At 35.6% G+C, this 14,255-nt stretch overlaps 1 protein-coding gene across 1 annotated transcript; it reads right to left on the bottom strand.

The window, feature by feature from the left end:
- Positions 1–287: 287 nt before the first annotated feature.
- Positions 288–13,392, bottom strand: LOC104897948 (sucrose transport protein SUC3). The gene is made up of 14 exons (XM_010684926.4): positions 12,890–13,392; positions 10,449–10,514; positions 9,935–10,033; positions 9,783–9,847; positions 9,620–9,704; positions 9,482–9,515; positions 9,240–9,339; positions 8,659–8,734; positions 3,877–4,191; positions 3,377–3,520; positions 2,970–3,203; positions 2,791–2,854; positions 2,634–2,677; positions 288–772 (listed from the first exon to the last, which is right to left on the bottom strand). Exons 1-14 carry the CDS (start codon positions 13,172–13,174, stop codon positions 605–607), a joined length of 1,779 nt encoding a protein of 592 aa, XP_010683228.1. The 5' UTR covers positions 13,175–13,392; the 3' UTR covers positions 288–604.
- Between the last annotated feature and the right edge of the window lie 863 nt (positions 13,393–14,255).

The following is a 14,255-nucleotide window of genomic DNA, read 5'->3' as shown; positions in this document are numbered from 1 at the left end:
TGTGAATATGTAATTTTACTCTTTTCATTTTATTAAATTTCCTGGCAATGTAAGTTAATTCAGTAAAATTTTGATATAACTGTACCATAAAATGGTACAAGGATGAGATATAATTTTGCCATACCTACTCTGCAATGAAGGGTAAGCTAGCCAATGCAGATACAAATTTACCCCGAAACAAAAAATGGGTACCTCCCTTGATGCATAGCGCTGTTCTACAAGTAATAAGATAGTGAAATTTGGTGCAAACTGCAAAACAGATAAACAGGAAAAATAGACCACAATCATTTACAAAATTGGTAGATTTCTTTCACCTATTAACGAGTAGATACAAGGATGCCCTTTCAATTTTTTTTAACATCAAGTAAAATTACATCGGGAGACAATTACTTCCCGTAAGTATATGTATATATTTCACTATAAGATACAGAAGTCACAGTCAGGCTGAAAAAATGAATTGAATGATCATGTAAGGCAAAAATAATCTGTGGGATGATGAGCTGCACATACGATCAAAGGGAATCACTCCAATGGCATTCTACATTGTTGGCATTTGTGGCAGCTGAATTTCATAGATTTGTAAGGCATTTCCAGAGAAACTCAATCACCCCACATGCATGCCAGATGACTTGAAGCTGCCCGAAATATTAGGCATTTTCAATGTTGCAACAACACCAGCAACCAATGCAGCTACAGAAGCCATAACAAAAGCAGGTATGTTTCCTCCACCAAATAAGGCGTCCCACGGTCCAGCACCAAGCGATACGATCATCTAAAATTCAAGTTAACATTGGTTCAGAATACTTTTAAAAAAGTAGCAGGCTTTATTTGAATAGATGGAAAACGATTTTCCACGAAAAAAACACTCCGAGGCAAAATACCATTATAATTTAGTTTCTTTTTCTGTCTTGCGAGAAAAGTTAGAGAACAAACAAAACATGAAAATGAAGGGAAAATGATGGATGGGAAAAGAGAGAAGGAAAATGTGGTGTTCCTTTCTTTAAAGAGAAAAATTTGGCATTCTTTCCGTTATAAGGAAAAGCTTTTCCATTTCCACCCATTAAAAACAAAACAAAGGAGAATGAGAAGATCACTATTCTTTCCCAACCAAACACGCTTCATTCTTTTCTTTCTTTTTTGTTGGTTGGGGGAAGGAAGGGGGGGAATAAAAAAGATTAACAAGAAAGAAGAAAGAGAGGATATATCCAGTATTCTTCCATTTTGAATTCATTTTTTAACAGGTCAGGATGAGAGCGGGACAGATGATTTCTACAAATTTATAATGCATGAGACATGTTTGAAAGAAGATAGTTGATCACAGGTTAGTATAATTTTGCACACAAGTCACGTCTACCAATTATCATGCGTCTCGCTAGTGCATGTAGCAAAAGAAGGCTGAGTGAACAATTATATGAATTTAATGTGACACCTGGGATGAAGGCACATAGGTCATAGGTGAGAAGTGTTAGCTATAGATACGAAGGTACAAAGTGTCAGATTATCATTGCCCTCCAATGAATCTTTCTAATGCTACGACCTCCAATTCCTAGTATGTTCAAAGTTCAAACACACACACACCATAGGTCCCCGGAGCCAATTTAATGTCAATCACAGTTATGCACAAGTGACGAGGATATGACAGGCTTCCTTTTATAGGCAAGAGTGGCTCTCTAATTCAACGCTAATTGGGCCATTGGCATGAATAAGGAAGAGGCGTAGCCCGCATCACAGAAACCTCCTAGTAAGAACGGGAGTCAAAAGAAATTGCATTTAATTAAGAGCAAACAAAAACCTTGTGAATTTTCCAAATATTTACTAACTCGATCATCCTATAACATTTTCCCTTCTTGTTATATTGAAAATAGTTAAGTTCAATTTAACTTTTCTATACTCACAAATCTAACAAAACTCAAATGAAGCAATTTGTTTTCTGCTTCTTACTTTTCTAATTAGCTAGATGTTTGATCAAGTACTTTCCATATATTCAATAAGATAAATGGGAAATGAATCCCTTTGCAGTCTAGACTAATTGTATGGAAATTATATTTTATAAAAAGCTGAAGTAGACATTTAATTACAAGCTATGTTGCACAGGAAAGGAAACCAAGATGCAAAACCAATTAGGAAAAATCAAAATGCAAAAATTAAAATACTAACTCAATATATTTACCTACAAATCCAGTCATTTTATTATTCAAAATATGTAAAAAGAGAGGATATTTTTAGACTTAAACTTCTATTTGAAAAGATTATTAAAAGGAAAAGGTCATATTTGTGACTCTAAAGTTTCAAGTGGACGAAAATTGTTGGCCACTCATGAGAAAAGGTTCCCCCTCTTAAGTTTCCTTAAGTTGTTAAATTTTAGAGATAAAAAACATAACCTTCATGAGAGGTTCCCTCCAACGTAGATTACAGTTTGATAAAGCTACTTTTTTGCGAGGAGAACTCTAAGTAACTATCACATCTACATTAGATTCAATCTATCTATTGTTATTATTCCTATGCTCACAATTGATATAATCTTATTTATAACATATATATCTACACACTACAGATGCACAAAGTATTTTACTCCATCCAGAAAAGTTCAGGATCGAGAACGGGGGAGGAATTGGCCAAACGTTGCATATTACCTGAGGGACAACAATTGCAAGATTCAGAACTCCAAGTGCCAATCCTACATATAAACATCATTACTTCAGATATCAGACTTCAGAGTAAGGAAAGCAGCATTAAAACTAATGACAGACTTCTGAGTTCTGACTCATGAGAGGCAACTGTTATGCATACCTTGACCACCTCCTGAATCAGCAGTTACTGAGGCAGTTACAGAATAGGGTACACTATACGTTATCTGGCATGCAAAGAATATTCACAAGCGAGAAGATTATACAGCATTAGTCAAACATATATTTCTTTTAAAAAAAATGATGAAAAATAATTCAAATCCAGGGGGGACTAGGTCTTACAGAAAGAGGGAATCCAAGAATGGCGAATATAACTAAGGCAGCAATTTTGGTGGATGAATTCTCTCCAATCGCGTGTTGCACACCTTGGGAGTAGCTTTTGAGAGAAACCAAACTGATCACTGCAATGCTTGCCATGCAGAAAAAAACAATATAATTGCTCAAAGCCCAGACAACTTTAGTCCCCATTCGCCGGCACATGGGCTCAATTAGAAAAGAGCCTACACCAAGGACAACCTATGAAAGTTCAACAAAAACAGAGAATCAGCATTACAAGAGAAAGAGAGAGAAACACAAAAATTCAGACCCCCACATGTAACTCTTTTTTATGCATAAATATCGATAACAATTATCAGATTCACACATTAATATTAGCCAAGAAGAAACTAATAAAAATTGTGAGTTCTTACTGAGTTAAGTAGCAAACCGACAGCACCTTCTCTGACACCTTGATCATAGGCTTTCACTTCAGAGGCGCTCCCAGTAGGATTCCCATGATAGACTTCTCTTCCCATCCAGTCAGTGTCAAAAAGCAAAAAGGGAAACCAAGAAACCTGCACATTATGTTTATCAGGTATTCAAGTGATTGTAAAAGAAAAGAATCATAAAATCCGATGTCATACCATCAATTATGCAAGCATCTTATAAGCGGTTAAACACTCCCATTGTATCAATAGTCTTTCCTTTCTGTTTTGATATGTTTCATATTGATTGTCCTAATACATAATAATCAAATACATTCCAATACAATTCATACAATGCTCACAAAATATTTTCAAAAGGTAAGCTTCCTTAACCTGGTCTGGTGGATAGGTGAGGAATTGCCTAAGCGTGCGCACATACCCCAACTCCCCCCACTCCTCTCCCCCAACTAGAAAAAGGTATGATGATTAAGTGGGGAAAGACATACCCAGGTGAGAGCTGTTACAATGAGCACTGAATGCATTGCTGGTGGTAAATGTCTTAAGCTGGTCAACAACTTGACCATAACAGTTCCAGGTGCATCATTAAATCCACCATCACGATCATCTTCATTCCTTTGGCCATTCTCAGTGTAAGTCAGAGAATTACCATCATGGGACTTCAACTTCGAGAGGTCTGTTGACATTCTTTGAGGATCATCCAGTAATGGGGCTGAATCTGATAATCTTTGAGATGACCCTGCTTCTTGGGGAACCTCCTTGGCAAAGTAAAGAGTTACAAGTGTACAAAACGTCAAGAAGACCTGCATGCAATACAGATGAAACCTTAGAATGTGCTTATAGAATAGCAACTAGACAGATAGATCATATGGCGATAATCCTGAAATATGATAGCCTCTAGGAAAAGTAGCAATAGCATAAAACTTTCAAAATTTTCATCTTGAGAAAAATATTTGTAGAATTACCTTCAAACTCCAGCAAAACACCAAAGTAGATATATTAGAGATTCCAAGTACACAAACAAAACAAACTAGTTGAGGAAATGAAACCCAAAATTGAAACAAAACATTACCTATCTAAATTAGTAGTCAATTACGAAAACCCTTAGACACCTACTTCCTAGTTTGCAAAACTTCGACCTTGATGCTTGCCAACACGCAACTTTGACCATTAATTCTCTGAATCTCTATTTGTGAAATCGAAAAAAAATTGAAAGTATAAATTGAGACTACTTGGACAACATTTCACATAATAAGATTTGTTTTCCACATAAGCGAAAAAGATTATGGTTGAGGTTCATATGTAAATTAGGTAAAGTTGATATGTTGCAACTATCAAAAGATGTAGGAAATATAAAATACAATTATATTAAAATTTTCTAGTGTACCATTCAATTATCACAGCGAAAAGCATAGTGTCAGTGGATAATCAATGATGGAAAATAACACATTAACCCCCTTTCTCAAACCCTCAAGCAAGCCCAAAGACTTCTCCGGTTCTCCTTACTAAGAAGATAATTTAGATATTCATAAAAAGAAGGGCGATAGTGGATTATCGAGCCCCTTAAAGCCCTAGATCACTTTTTTACGCTATTGGTCCACCAGAAAAAAAAAAAAAAACAGGCGAAGACAAACACCCTCAAATTCACTCTCCATACAACACTATGGACCCTTAACCTTAGACAACATATCCCAAAAAAATCAAATTCACCCTATAACTTTCTATACAGCAACTTAAAGATAGCACTTCTATATTCTATGTCCCACGCATATGCCAAAATTATCCATTTCTTAAGCGAAGGGAGTTTCTTCAACAGTTTGTTAGGGCTCATGAAAGCACTCTAAGCCATTCGTATTAATTTACACGAGGACTAGAGGAGACCAATAGACCTAAAACGCCTCACCTTGACAGAACAATCTAACTTAGGTATGAGGGTAATAAGTTCATACTCTTTCGGAATTTTCATTCCTCTTATCTTTCTCTGAAGCAAACAACTCCTTTAATCCTTCTTCCTGGCTAACTCCATTAGCAATCCATCCCTCAAAAAATATCAATCTTAACAATGTTTTTAACAGTCTTCCAACACTCTAAGATCCCCCAAAAACTTCCTTATTCCACTAATTGAGCTTCCCATTAAAAATCTTCAATCCATATAATCCAAGAACTCAATTGCCCCTCCACCTTACAACATAAAACTAAAAATAACCCACATATATTCTAATCAAAAGGGAGTAAGACACAATAAACACTGAAAATTCTACGACAGGAAAGCAAATACTGATTAGAGAATCACGTCATCTAGGACTTCAACCAGATTACTTAAACTCTTCCATAAACTCATTAATACAAAGAGAATAATCCAAACTACATTACACTCCTAGCCACTAACGTAAAGCGAGCATCCTCAAGAAACAGATCTAAAGGACCAAAATCCCAAATCCAAGTCAACGCCTACCATACTTCTATGAATGATCCAATGATTCCAATCACCAAATTCAGTATAGCGCCAAAATCCATATTAGTAAACCAATCCCAACCAAGTCTTGACTCTATTATAAATTAGTAAACAATCCACCATATGTCACTTCCGACTTCCAAGCTTTATAGTCAACCAACACAATTCTCAGTTTCAAGCACAAATTACACCAAAAATCAATTGTTCAACTGAAATGCAACTCTAAATCTCAAAATTGAGCACTAATTCAGTGCTATAGTTGCACTTCATACTCCCTGCAGTAGTAATATATAATGAGAGGGAATGCCATCTATAAACAGATCAAATTACCTTCATAAAAATACCCAAATAACAATACCATAATGCTAGAATCTCCATTAAGGTCCAAGATGCCGTCCACATAGAATAAGAGACACGGATAACATTACTTAATTATATCATTGTGTAATTTAAGTAACTAGACTATTTCATTCACTGCAAACACGTGGTTGTGCAGACTGACTCGGACAAACAGTTGAGAAATTCAGGAAAAATAAAAATAAAAGGCAATATAGAAACTGCCAATTTTACCTGACAATAATGATTACTAACAAATATGTATTCAGCCTTCAAAAAAACCTCCCATTTCCAAAGAGAAGTAAGACAGCAACATCTTGCTAGGCGAGAGAGATCTGTTTACTGTATGGGAGGGGGGAAAGAGAAGAAATGAAGAATGCTTTTACTGCCACGACTAAGGGCCCACAACATTTGGGTCCTTTTCCTCTTGCATGAGCAGACTTTGCTAATTTTCATTAAAGAACCACTAATGGTATAAGTGGTTTAAGCATGCACCTAAAAAGAAAAGCCGACCCCTCAGTCTAAGCATATATGTACATTATCATGGGAAATATAGTGGAAAATTCTTTATTTAATGTTGCAGCGTTATATAGGGAAACCGCTCTTATAATCGGTAAGTGTGTAAATATCAGCATTCTTAAATCGAAGTTCCAAGATATCAGAATATCACAATAACCAACGAATTAGATAAGCTTCATCAGAACCACATTAATGGTCTGCCAACAAAAAAAATTATACAAGTAGGTGCAAAATCTTACTCTAGGTTATGAAGCGAAAACAAGGAAAAGATTATGTGAACACCATCTCAAATTAACACTAACCCACTATGAAATTAATTTGTTTCCCCATTGTCTTCAATCACTATTGAGCCAGATGGGCATAAAAGCACTAAAAAGAAAACAGCATCATCATCCTTCCTCATTAGATCCAGATTCCAGCATCATTTACTTCGACTCGGAGTAGCCATTCACCGCCTCTTCCAAGCCCAGACAAAGGGCGAGGGGGGTTGCGGTAAGTGACAAACTGACAATTACCATAGAACTTGGTCGCAGCCATGAACATGACAGCCAACCGCATCCTATTGGGCTAAGCCTTTGGCATTGTAGTTGTGTTGTATAATTTATTCAACGTTCAAAAATTTACTTGAGGCCTTCTGGGTTTTTCCTCGGGTTTCCTTCATGAGTCGGAGATGGAATACCCACCTAATTGATGCAAGCAAGATCCCAACCTTTACATTTGACCCAATTTTACTCAGGGATAGGTTGCCAAGGAGTTATACAAGCCGACAACAGTAGGTGAATTATATATGACGCTTGTTGTGGGTCACTCCTCTACGATAGAGTCCCAGGCTCCCAGCAGGGAGAAGAGACATGGATTTTTTTTAATGTCTTCTTCAATCCTTTTCATTACACATGACAGAGCAACTTAATCAAATACTCTGAGGATCATGGTAAGGTACCAAGAACCCAGCAACTTACCCGAAACTAAAAATGAAATGACTCGGCAGTTCGAAGCAAGTGCCAATTTATAGACTTCTATCAACATGACAGCAGTAACAGTAGTTCCGATAAAAACAAAATCTATCAACATCACAGAACCTAACTGCAGGAAACTCCATTACTTGTAACCTGAACCAAGTATTTTGCAGGGAAGACGTAAAAGAGAATAGTGGATTCCTGACAAGTTATGAAACATTTGTCTAGAAAAAAGTCTTTGATAGTTGTAATAGCATGGAGTAGAGGTGATCACACACGGGGCAAGCTTTGACCAAAAAAGTGGCTCGTTTTGGGCCAAAGTTTCAGGCTGCGGCAAGCCTCAAGCCAATTTTCCAGCACCAAAACCCGCTATATAAGGCCGGGCTAAAATTTGGCCTACAATTCCGGATTTAGATTGTCCATGGCCCATTTTTTCCCGAATAGCGACATATCATTCCCATTGCCCAAAATCCGCTAATTCTCATGTCAGGCAGGATCAATGTTGATCACGGACACTGATCTACATGGAGGCAATTCCAATTTACATCATGTGAAGCAACATTTTTCTATGTTTAGCAATCTCCTACCGCACAGACTGGTGGAACTAAAGGATCATGTTACAAGTTTACAGCAAATATAAACACATACTTCATTCGTTCTTTTTTTTTTTGGGAACGTTTCCCTTGTTTAGAAGTTTTACATTAATTGCAACGTTTCTTTATTTAGTACTATCTTCTGTCTCTACTATCATGGGTCCCACATCCACTTTTTATCTATCTCTCTCCAATTCACATGGCTCTCTTAAATAATGTGTCAAGGGGTGATATTGCAATGATAATGGAACGGAGGAAGTATAAACTAAAAAAAATGGTAAACTCAAGATGCTCACGTGCAAGAAGATAAACAATGATGAATACTTAGGAAGACAAACTTAAAAGCACTACGACTATCATAAAGAAAGCAAAGCATAACATGTATAAATAACCTGTACATAAAATACCTACCACTGCAATCAGAAATGCTGCTTTCAAATTACCGCAGGCTTCACAGCAAGCTCTGGTGGTCAGGAAAGGGAACCATCTGTACATTATTCCGGAGAGAGATTAAGTATGATGATGACGAATGAAGAAAGGGCTTCCTTAATAAAAATTGATATATTCCCTGTTTCTTCTTCCTCTCCACTTTCAACTCTGAGAACAATTTGTCTATCCACTTCAAATCTGAGGAAGATTTGTTTTTCCACTATACTCGCTTTTCTCTTTCCTCTCTAATAATATTTAATTTCATTTTCAACTACAAATCCTCAAAACTGGAAGGCCATTTCCTCATTATAATTCTCTATTCCAAATTCTGGTATCTAAATGTTTTTCATTTGATGACATACCACACACTACATAGTATACAGTTTAATGGGACGAACAGAAGGTTGAATTGGAAAATGCAACTATCACACATTCACGCTCCATTGACATGATGAGACCCTCATTAGTCAATCATCAATCAACCAGATATTTCTTCGACCAAAAAAATTCAGATCCTTAAGCTCCCCCAAGGGCCTTTTTTTTTGGGGGAAGGGGGTATTTACCTGTGCCATTGCCCACTAGCCCCAGATAAGAACCCCAAGATGTTGCCTACGGCCATCCATGAGGCAAACACAGCATTAGCAGCATTCCGCTGGTCGGGTCCTAGAATCACAAGAACACTAGTAACCATCGTAATGTACATGAGTAAATTGAAAAAAAAAAAAAGCAATATCATAACAGTATCATAAAATTTGTATACCACAAAGGAAGACAACAAGGTAATAGAAAGAGAAAAAAGTCACACCTGCTAAATCAGCCAGAAGAGCTCGAGCTGGGCCCTGCAAATTACAAAACTCAATTACTTTTTTCCCTGCTAATTGGTAATTGACAAATGGCCCGTAGATGAGAAAAAATAAACTAATCATTTTGTTAAATAACTAACCTGCACCGTATTATTAGCAAGATCCAACATCCAAAAACCAACAACAAATACGAATGTTGCCCTTGTTCGAGTACCTTTGAATGTGCTGCCAATAGAAGTAAGTGAATGAAAAGAAATTACAAACAAAAAGGATGCAAACAAAACAATGAATAATGGTAGTAACCTGCAGTGCTCCTTTGTGTCTCCTAACAAATATCCAATGTCTGCAGAAAAGCCTATTATTATGACCTATAGTACAAGGCTTCAACTTAGCAATTACATAATAATCACACCAAAAAAAAGATCTAAAACAAAATCTAGATCTAGAAATTTTACCGCAGCAGAGATCATGAGAGATCCAGCAAGTATAAAGGGTCGTCTTCTGCCATATCTAGAAGTGCATTTATCACTCCAGATACCTACACATGGTTGAACCTGAAACACGATGAAATTGAACTTGACAGAATAAGACAAGACACATCATATCATACCACTTAAGCACAACCTTGAACAGATCAACACCATAAGCACCAGAAGCAATCTAGCTCCAGGAAAAAGGTAATCGTAATGTTTCATTAAGCTTGGTTCAACTCAAAACAAGCCCAATTTAACTATTAGGAGGAGGTCCAAACCCTGGTTTACTGTCAAAAATTGCACAAAATAAAAGAAGTCACATCAGTTTACACAAACAAGACATACCTTGGCATACTCTTACTTTCTTCTTTTGAGAAGGGATGAAATTGAATATTGAACAATAAAAAGAAATATTACTTGGGGTTTGCTAGCAATATCTGGTGCTTATGGTGGGAGACAAAATTACCAAAGAAGAGTGATATTTGGCTATACTTACCACAAGACCTGTGATAGGGCCACAAAGCCAAATAAATGAAGAAAATGCATGTCCTACTCCTAGTGTCTGCAAAGAAAGAAAAGCCAACACAGTTAAGCATACTTTTAGATTAGCAATAAGTAATTAAAGAACACGCCTAAACTTAAAGCTCAACAATAACCCAAATCCCACCACCGGAAAGGAGAGGGAAGTCCACAACTATACGTCCTTAATCATGCAGCTAATGCAACTAAGAAATAATCAACTAGCTATTGAATACGTCTTGTTTGAAATGTTCATTTGGCTTGTTTACTTGACTTTTTATATTGGCTTTAAAAAGATATTTGATCAGTAGTTGATGATACTTGATAAGGAAATGACAATTATTAGTTGATTGACCACATAACAAGCTAAAAACCACAAGTCAATAAAATTCAGCCAAAAAACCATTTTCCAAAAAATGGTTATGTGAAAAACTACCAACATTCTTCTTTTTTGACAAAAACTTGACCATAAATGGATGTACAGCTAAATGTAATTGCCCTGGTTTTACCAGGGGGAGCACTAATTCAAGTTATGCTAGATAGCCTCTGTACAGATATTCTCTATCCCCTTGCTCATTGTCTCTCTCATCCCCCAACCCTGACAAACTGCTGTACTAGGTCACTACCCACTGTTGTTCTCCATTGTTTACCACCTTTAGCTAGGTGAGTATTTCATTTTATTTCTCTATGCAATTTCAAATATTAACTTTCATTCAATTCAAAATATATCAATTTTTTGTAATTCACAAGCATAATAGTTACCACATAGAAAGAATTACTCCCATTGCCTTCAGTTACTTTACTCAATTTCTTTAGTACAAAGTCTAATAAGTGAGTTTGGTGTAGGCTACTAAGGCCTTGTTCTTTTGGGCTAAACTGAAGTGAAGTGAGTTGAGGTGAACTCAAGTGAAGTGAAGTTGTGAGAGAAAAGTAGCTGAGCTGAGCTCAATTGAGGTTATACTATGCCCAAAACCAAAAGAACAAGGCCTAAGTAGGTAGTGGAGAAAAAGCTTGGATATGAATTCATATTCATTTCTAAAAATATATAAATTAATATCCAAGCTTTTTGCTTATTGATCCGTCATTTTTGATTGGTAATATATTAGTTACGTATTAATAAAAAATTATATTTACTCCATTTTTTTCTATTGCAACAATGGGTTTAGGCACAGTTTTTAAGGAAGTGAAGGAGGTGGGTAATTTAGCATAAAGATACCCCTTTAATAGTTAACTAAAGTAAGATAGAAATAAATCCTTAATAAAGTAAAAACAATTTTATATGAGGCAAAGTGAGTAATTAATGATGGTTTTAGTAAGATAAAGTGAGGACAATTTTGTGAACTAAAGTTACTTTTTTCACCAAAAGTGGAGTTGTTGCAATAGATGTGAAACTACCCAAAATGGTAATTGTTGCGATAGTAAAAGAACATAGGAAGTATAAAGCTCCGTCCAAAAATAATAATAATAAGTTGATATTTGAAATATACAGATTGAGACAAATCAATAAGATATCCCCCAAATTTTTTCCTTATATATTGGAAAGTGTTTAAGGTTTATGAGATTTGACTTTAGAAAAAGAAATGTGAAGTTCATCAAGGGATGGAGCGAGTGATATATTATTATGTAAACCGATTACAGATAAAGAAATGGGTGAAGCACTTTGAGACTGTCCAAAATGGAAATTGGATGAAGTAATTGAAGATAAAGGAAACCAATGTACGAATTATGTTAATAGATGTCATATGCGGTAAATAGAAGAATATACCAGTTCAAAAATTCACATGCTTGTTTATCAGCCAATTTTTTTGAAGATAAAAAAGAAATATACCTAGTTAGAGGCTAATGGAAATTCTACTTGTTCATTGATACTTCCTTGATCCTTACGTCGATTTAACAATCAAAACTAGGAAAAGAAATGGTAGGATATACCAACAAAGGAGGCAAAACAAACAATTCATTGTCAAACCTTTTTAGTTACCATGACAAAGAGGTAACCTTTTCTACCAGTCCAACAATCACATTCCAATTCCACCAATACATTCCTCCTTTTCCCATCCAAACCCATAATTCCTTAAATTTCTCCTAAAAGAACACCATTCTCTTCATAAATGGACATAATAACTCCATACCAGACCTTCCAATAGTCTACTTCATCAGTCCATGAACTTGCAAACTAAAACATACAATCTCCATCTTACTTAATTCCATTTCGTAAGCTATTCATATTAATCATTTCATTCAATTCTCTTAGAAAGTAGAATTACCAACTTCTATACGAAATTCGCAACCTAATCATATAATCATTCGATTCAATTCAAACTAAGATCAAAACTCATGAAATTATGATAATCTAACTATGTAAGGGTTTAACATTCAACTGAAATTCAATTAACAACAAAATTCGGAGAGAGAAAAGACCTGAACATAAGGAGTGAGAAGAGAGAGCTGTAACGCCCAACCAAACTGAACACCAGCAGCAACAGTACAACTGAGTATCAACATCATCAAACTACTCTTCTTCTCCGATCTCAAATCGTTCGAATTCCGGTGAATCGCCGGCAAATCGTCGTCGCCGACGCCATTAGAAACCCTAGAATTCGCCGGAGAATCGTCATCAAAGCCTACCATTTCAACCTCAGCTGCTTGCTTGAGGTTTTTGTAGGGGACTCGGATCGAAACCACCGAGTCCAAGTTCTCCGCCATTGATGACTCACTTCACTCGTCCGAGTTATGAGTTTTTTGACTCAGTGATTCAGATGGAGTGACATTTATGGAGGATTTTTTTTCTTGAATTGCAGATCTCAGAAAGATTCGTTGAGACGTAAAGTGATGCGAGATTTGTCAATGGTGAATGAAATTTGAAGAAAGGAGGAGTATAAAAGGGGACGTTTATTTTTTGCGCGGCGGAAAATTCAATCTTACACCAAATTTATTTCGTCATAAAAATCAGATTAGTAGATGTTTTACTTTTACCTTGTGATAAAAGTTGATGCTATCACTAGGGTCTGTTCTCCCCAGTTTATTCAATTCAGATCAATTCAGTTCAGTTTAGATCAATTCAGTTCAGCTTTGGACAATACTTTTACTCTCACGTATCGCTATTCATTTCAATTCAGTTCAGTTCAGTTGTTCTATGCCTAAGAGAACAGGCGCTACGTCTATATTCCTACAAAAAAAAAAGGTTTTTTTTTGCAGTAACAAAAAAAAAAGTTATGTTTATATTTTAATAAAGTCATCTACTACAATTACGTTTGTACGATTTGTTTTTTAGATGTTTTTGTTAAGATGGAAGAAAAAATTAACCAGATTTGTAGATGTTTTAGTTTTACCCTATAATAAAAGTCATCTTTTCCCCTAAAAAAAATCATCTTTGAAGTATTTAAAAATCCTATGTTTTTTACTATTTTTATCATAAATTCAATGCTATTTTTTTGTTTATTGAATATTTGAAACATCCAAATAAGCAAAAAAATAAACTTTGAGTATAGACGTATATCATGCATATGATAGACCCGAACTAGTGTATGATGGATGTTCTTTACGTTTTGTCATAATGAACTAGTTTTTTTATCCGAACAAACTGCACACAAAGTTTTTTGTTTATAAATTGAAGTTTTAAGAAGTTCCTCCTAAGATCATGATGGTGAACATTAATTTGTGATTTAAAATTTATAATTATATATTGAGATTATATTAAAATTGACTTATAACCCGTGTATTCAATGACTGAAGTAGTTAATGTCATGACAGATCATGTGACCCAATTTTTTTTTAAGAAAAACAA

The sequence above is a fragment of the Beta vulgaris genome, chromosome 6, assembly GCF_026745355.1.
Source record: "Beta vulgaris subsp. vulgaris cultivar EL10 chromosome 6, EL10.2, whole genome shotgun sequence".
Classification (NCBI taxonomy): Eukaryota; Viridiplantae; Streptophyta; class Magnoliopsida; order Caryophyllales; family Amaranthaceae; genus Beta; species Beta vulgaris.
This window is presented reverse-complemented; position numbering and strand designations above follow the sequence as displayed.

What these genes read in the sequence shown, in the direction of transcription:
- LOC104897948 (XM_010684926.4), bottom strand. Translation starts at nt 13,174, where the DNA reads ATGGCGGAGAACTTGGACTCGGTGGTTTCGATCCGAGTCCCCTACAAA. An exon ending in GCCCTATCACAGGTCTTGTG is followed by an intron (nt 10,034 to 10,448) that starts GTAAGTATAGCC and finishes ATCGTGTTTCAG; the next exon opens with GTTCAACCATGTGTAGGTAT. An exon ending in TTGCTAATAATACGGTGCAG is followed by an intron (nt 9,516 to 9,619) that starts GTTAGTTATTTA and finishes TGTAATTTGCAG; the next exon opens with GGCCCAGCTCGAGCTCTTCT.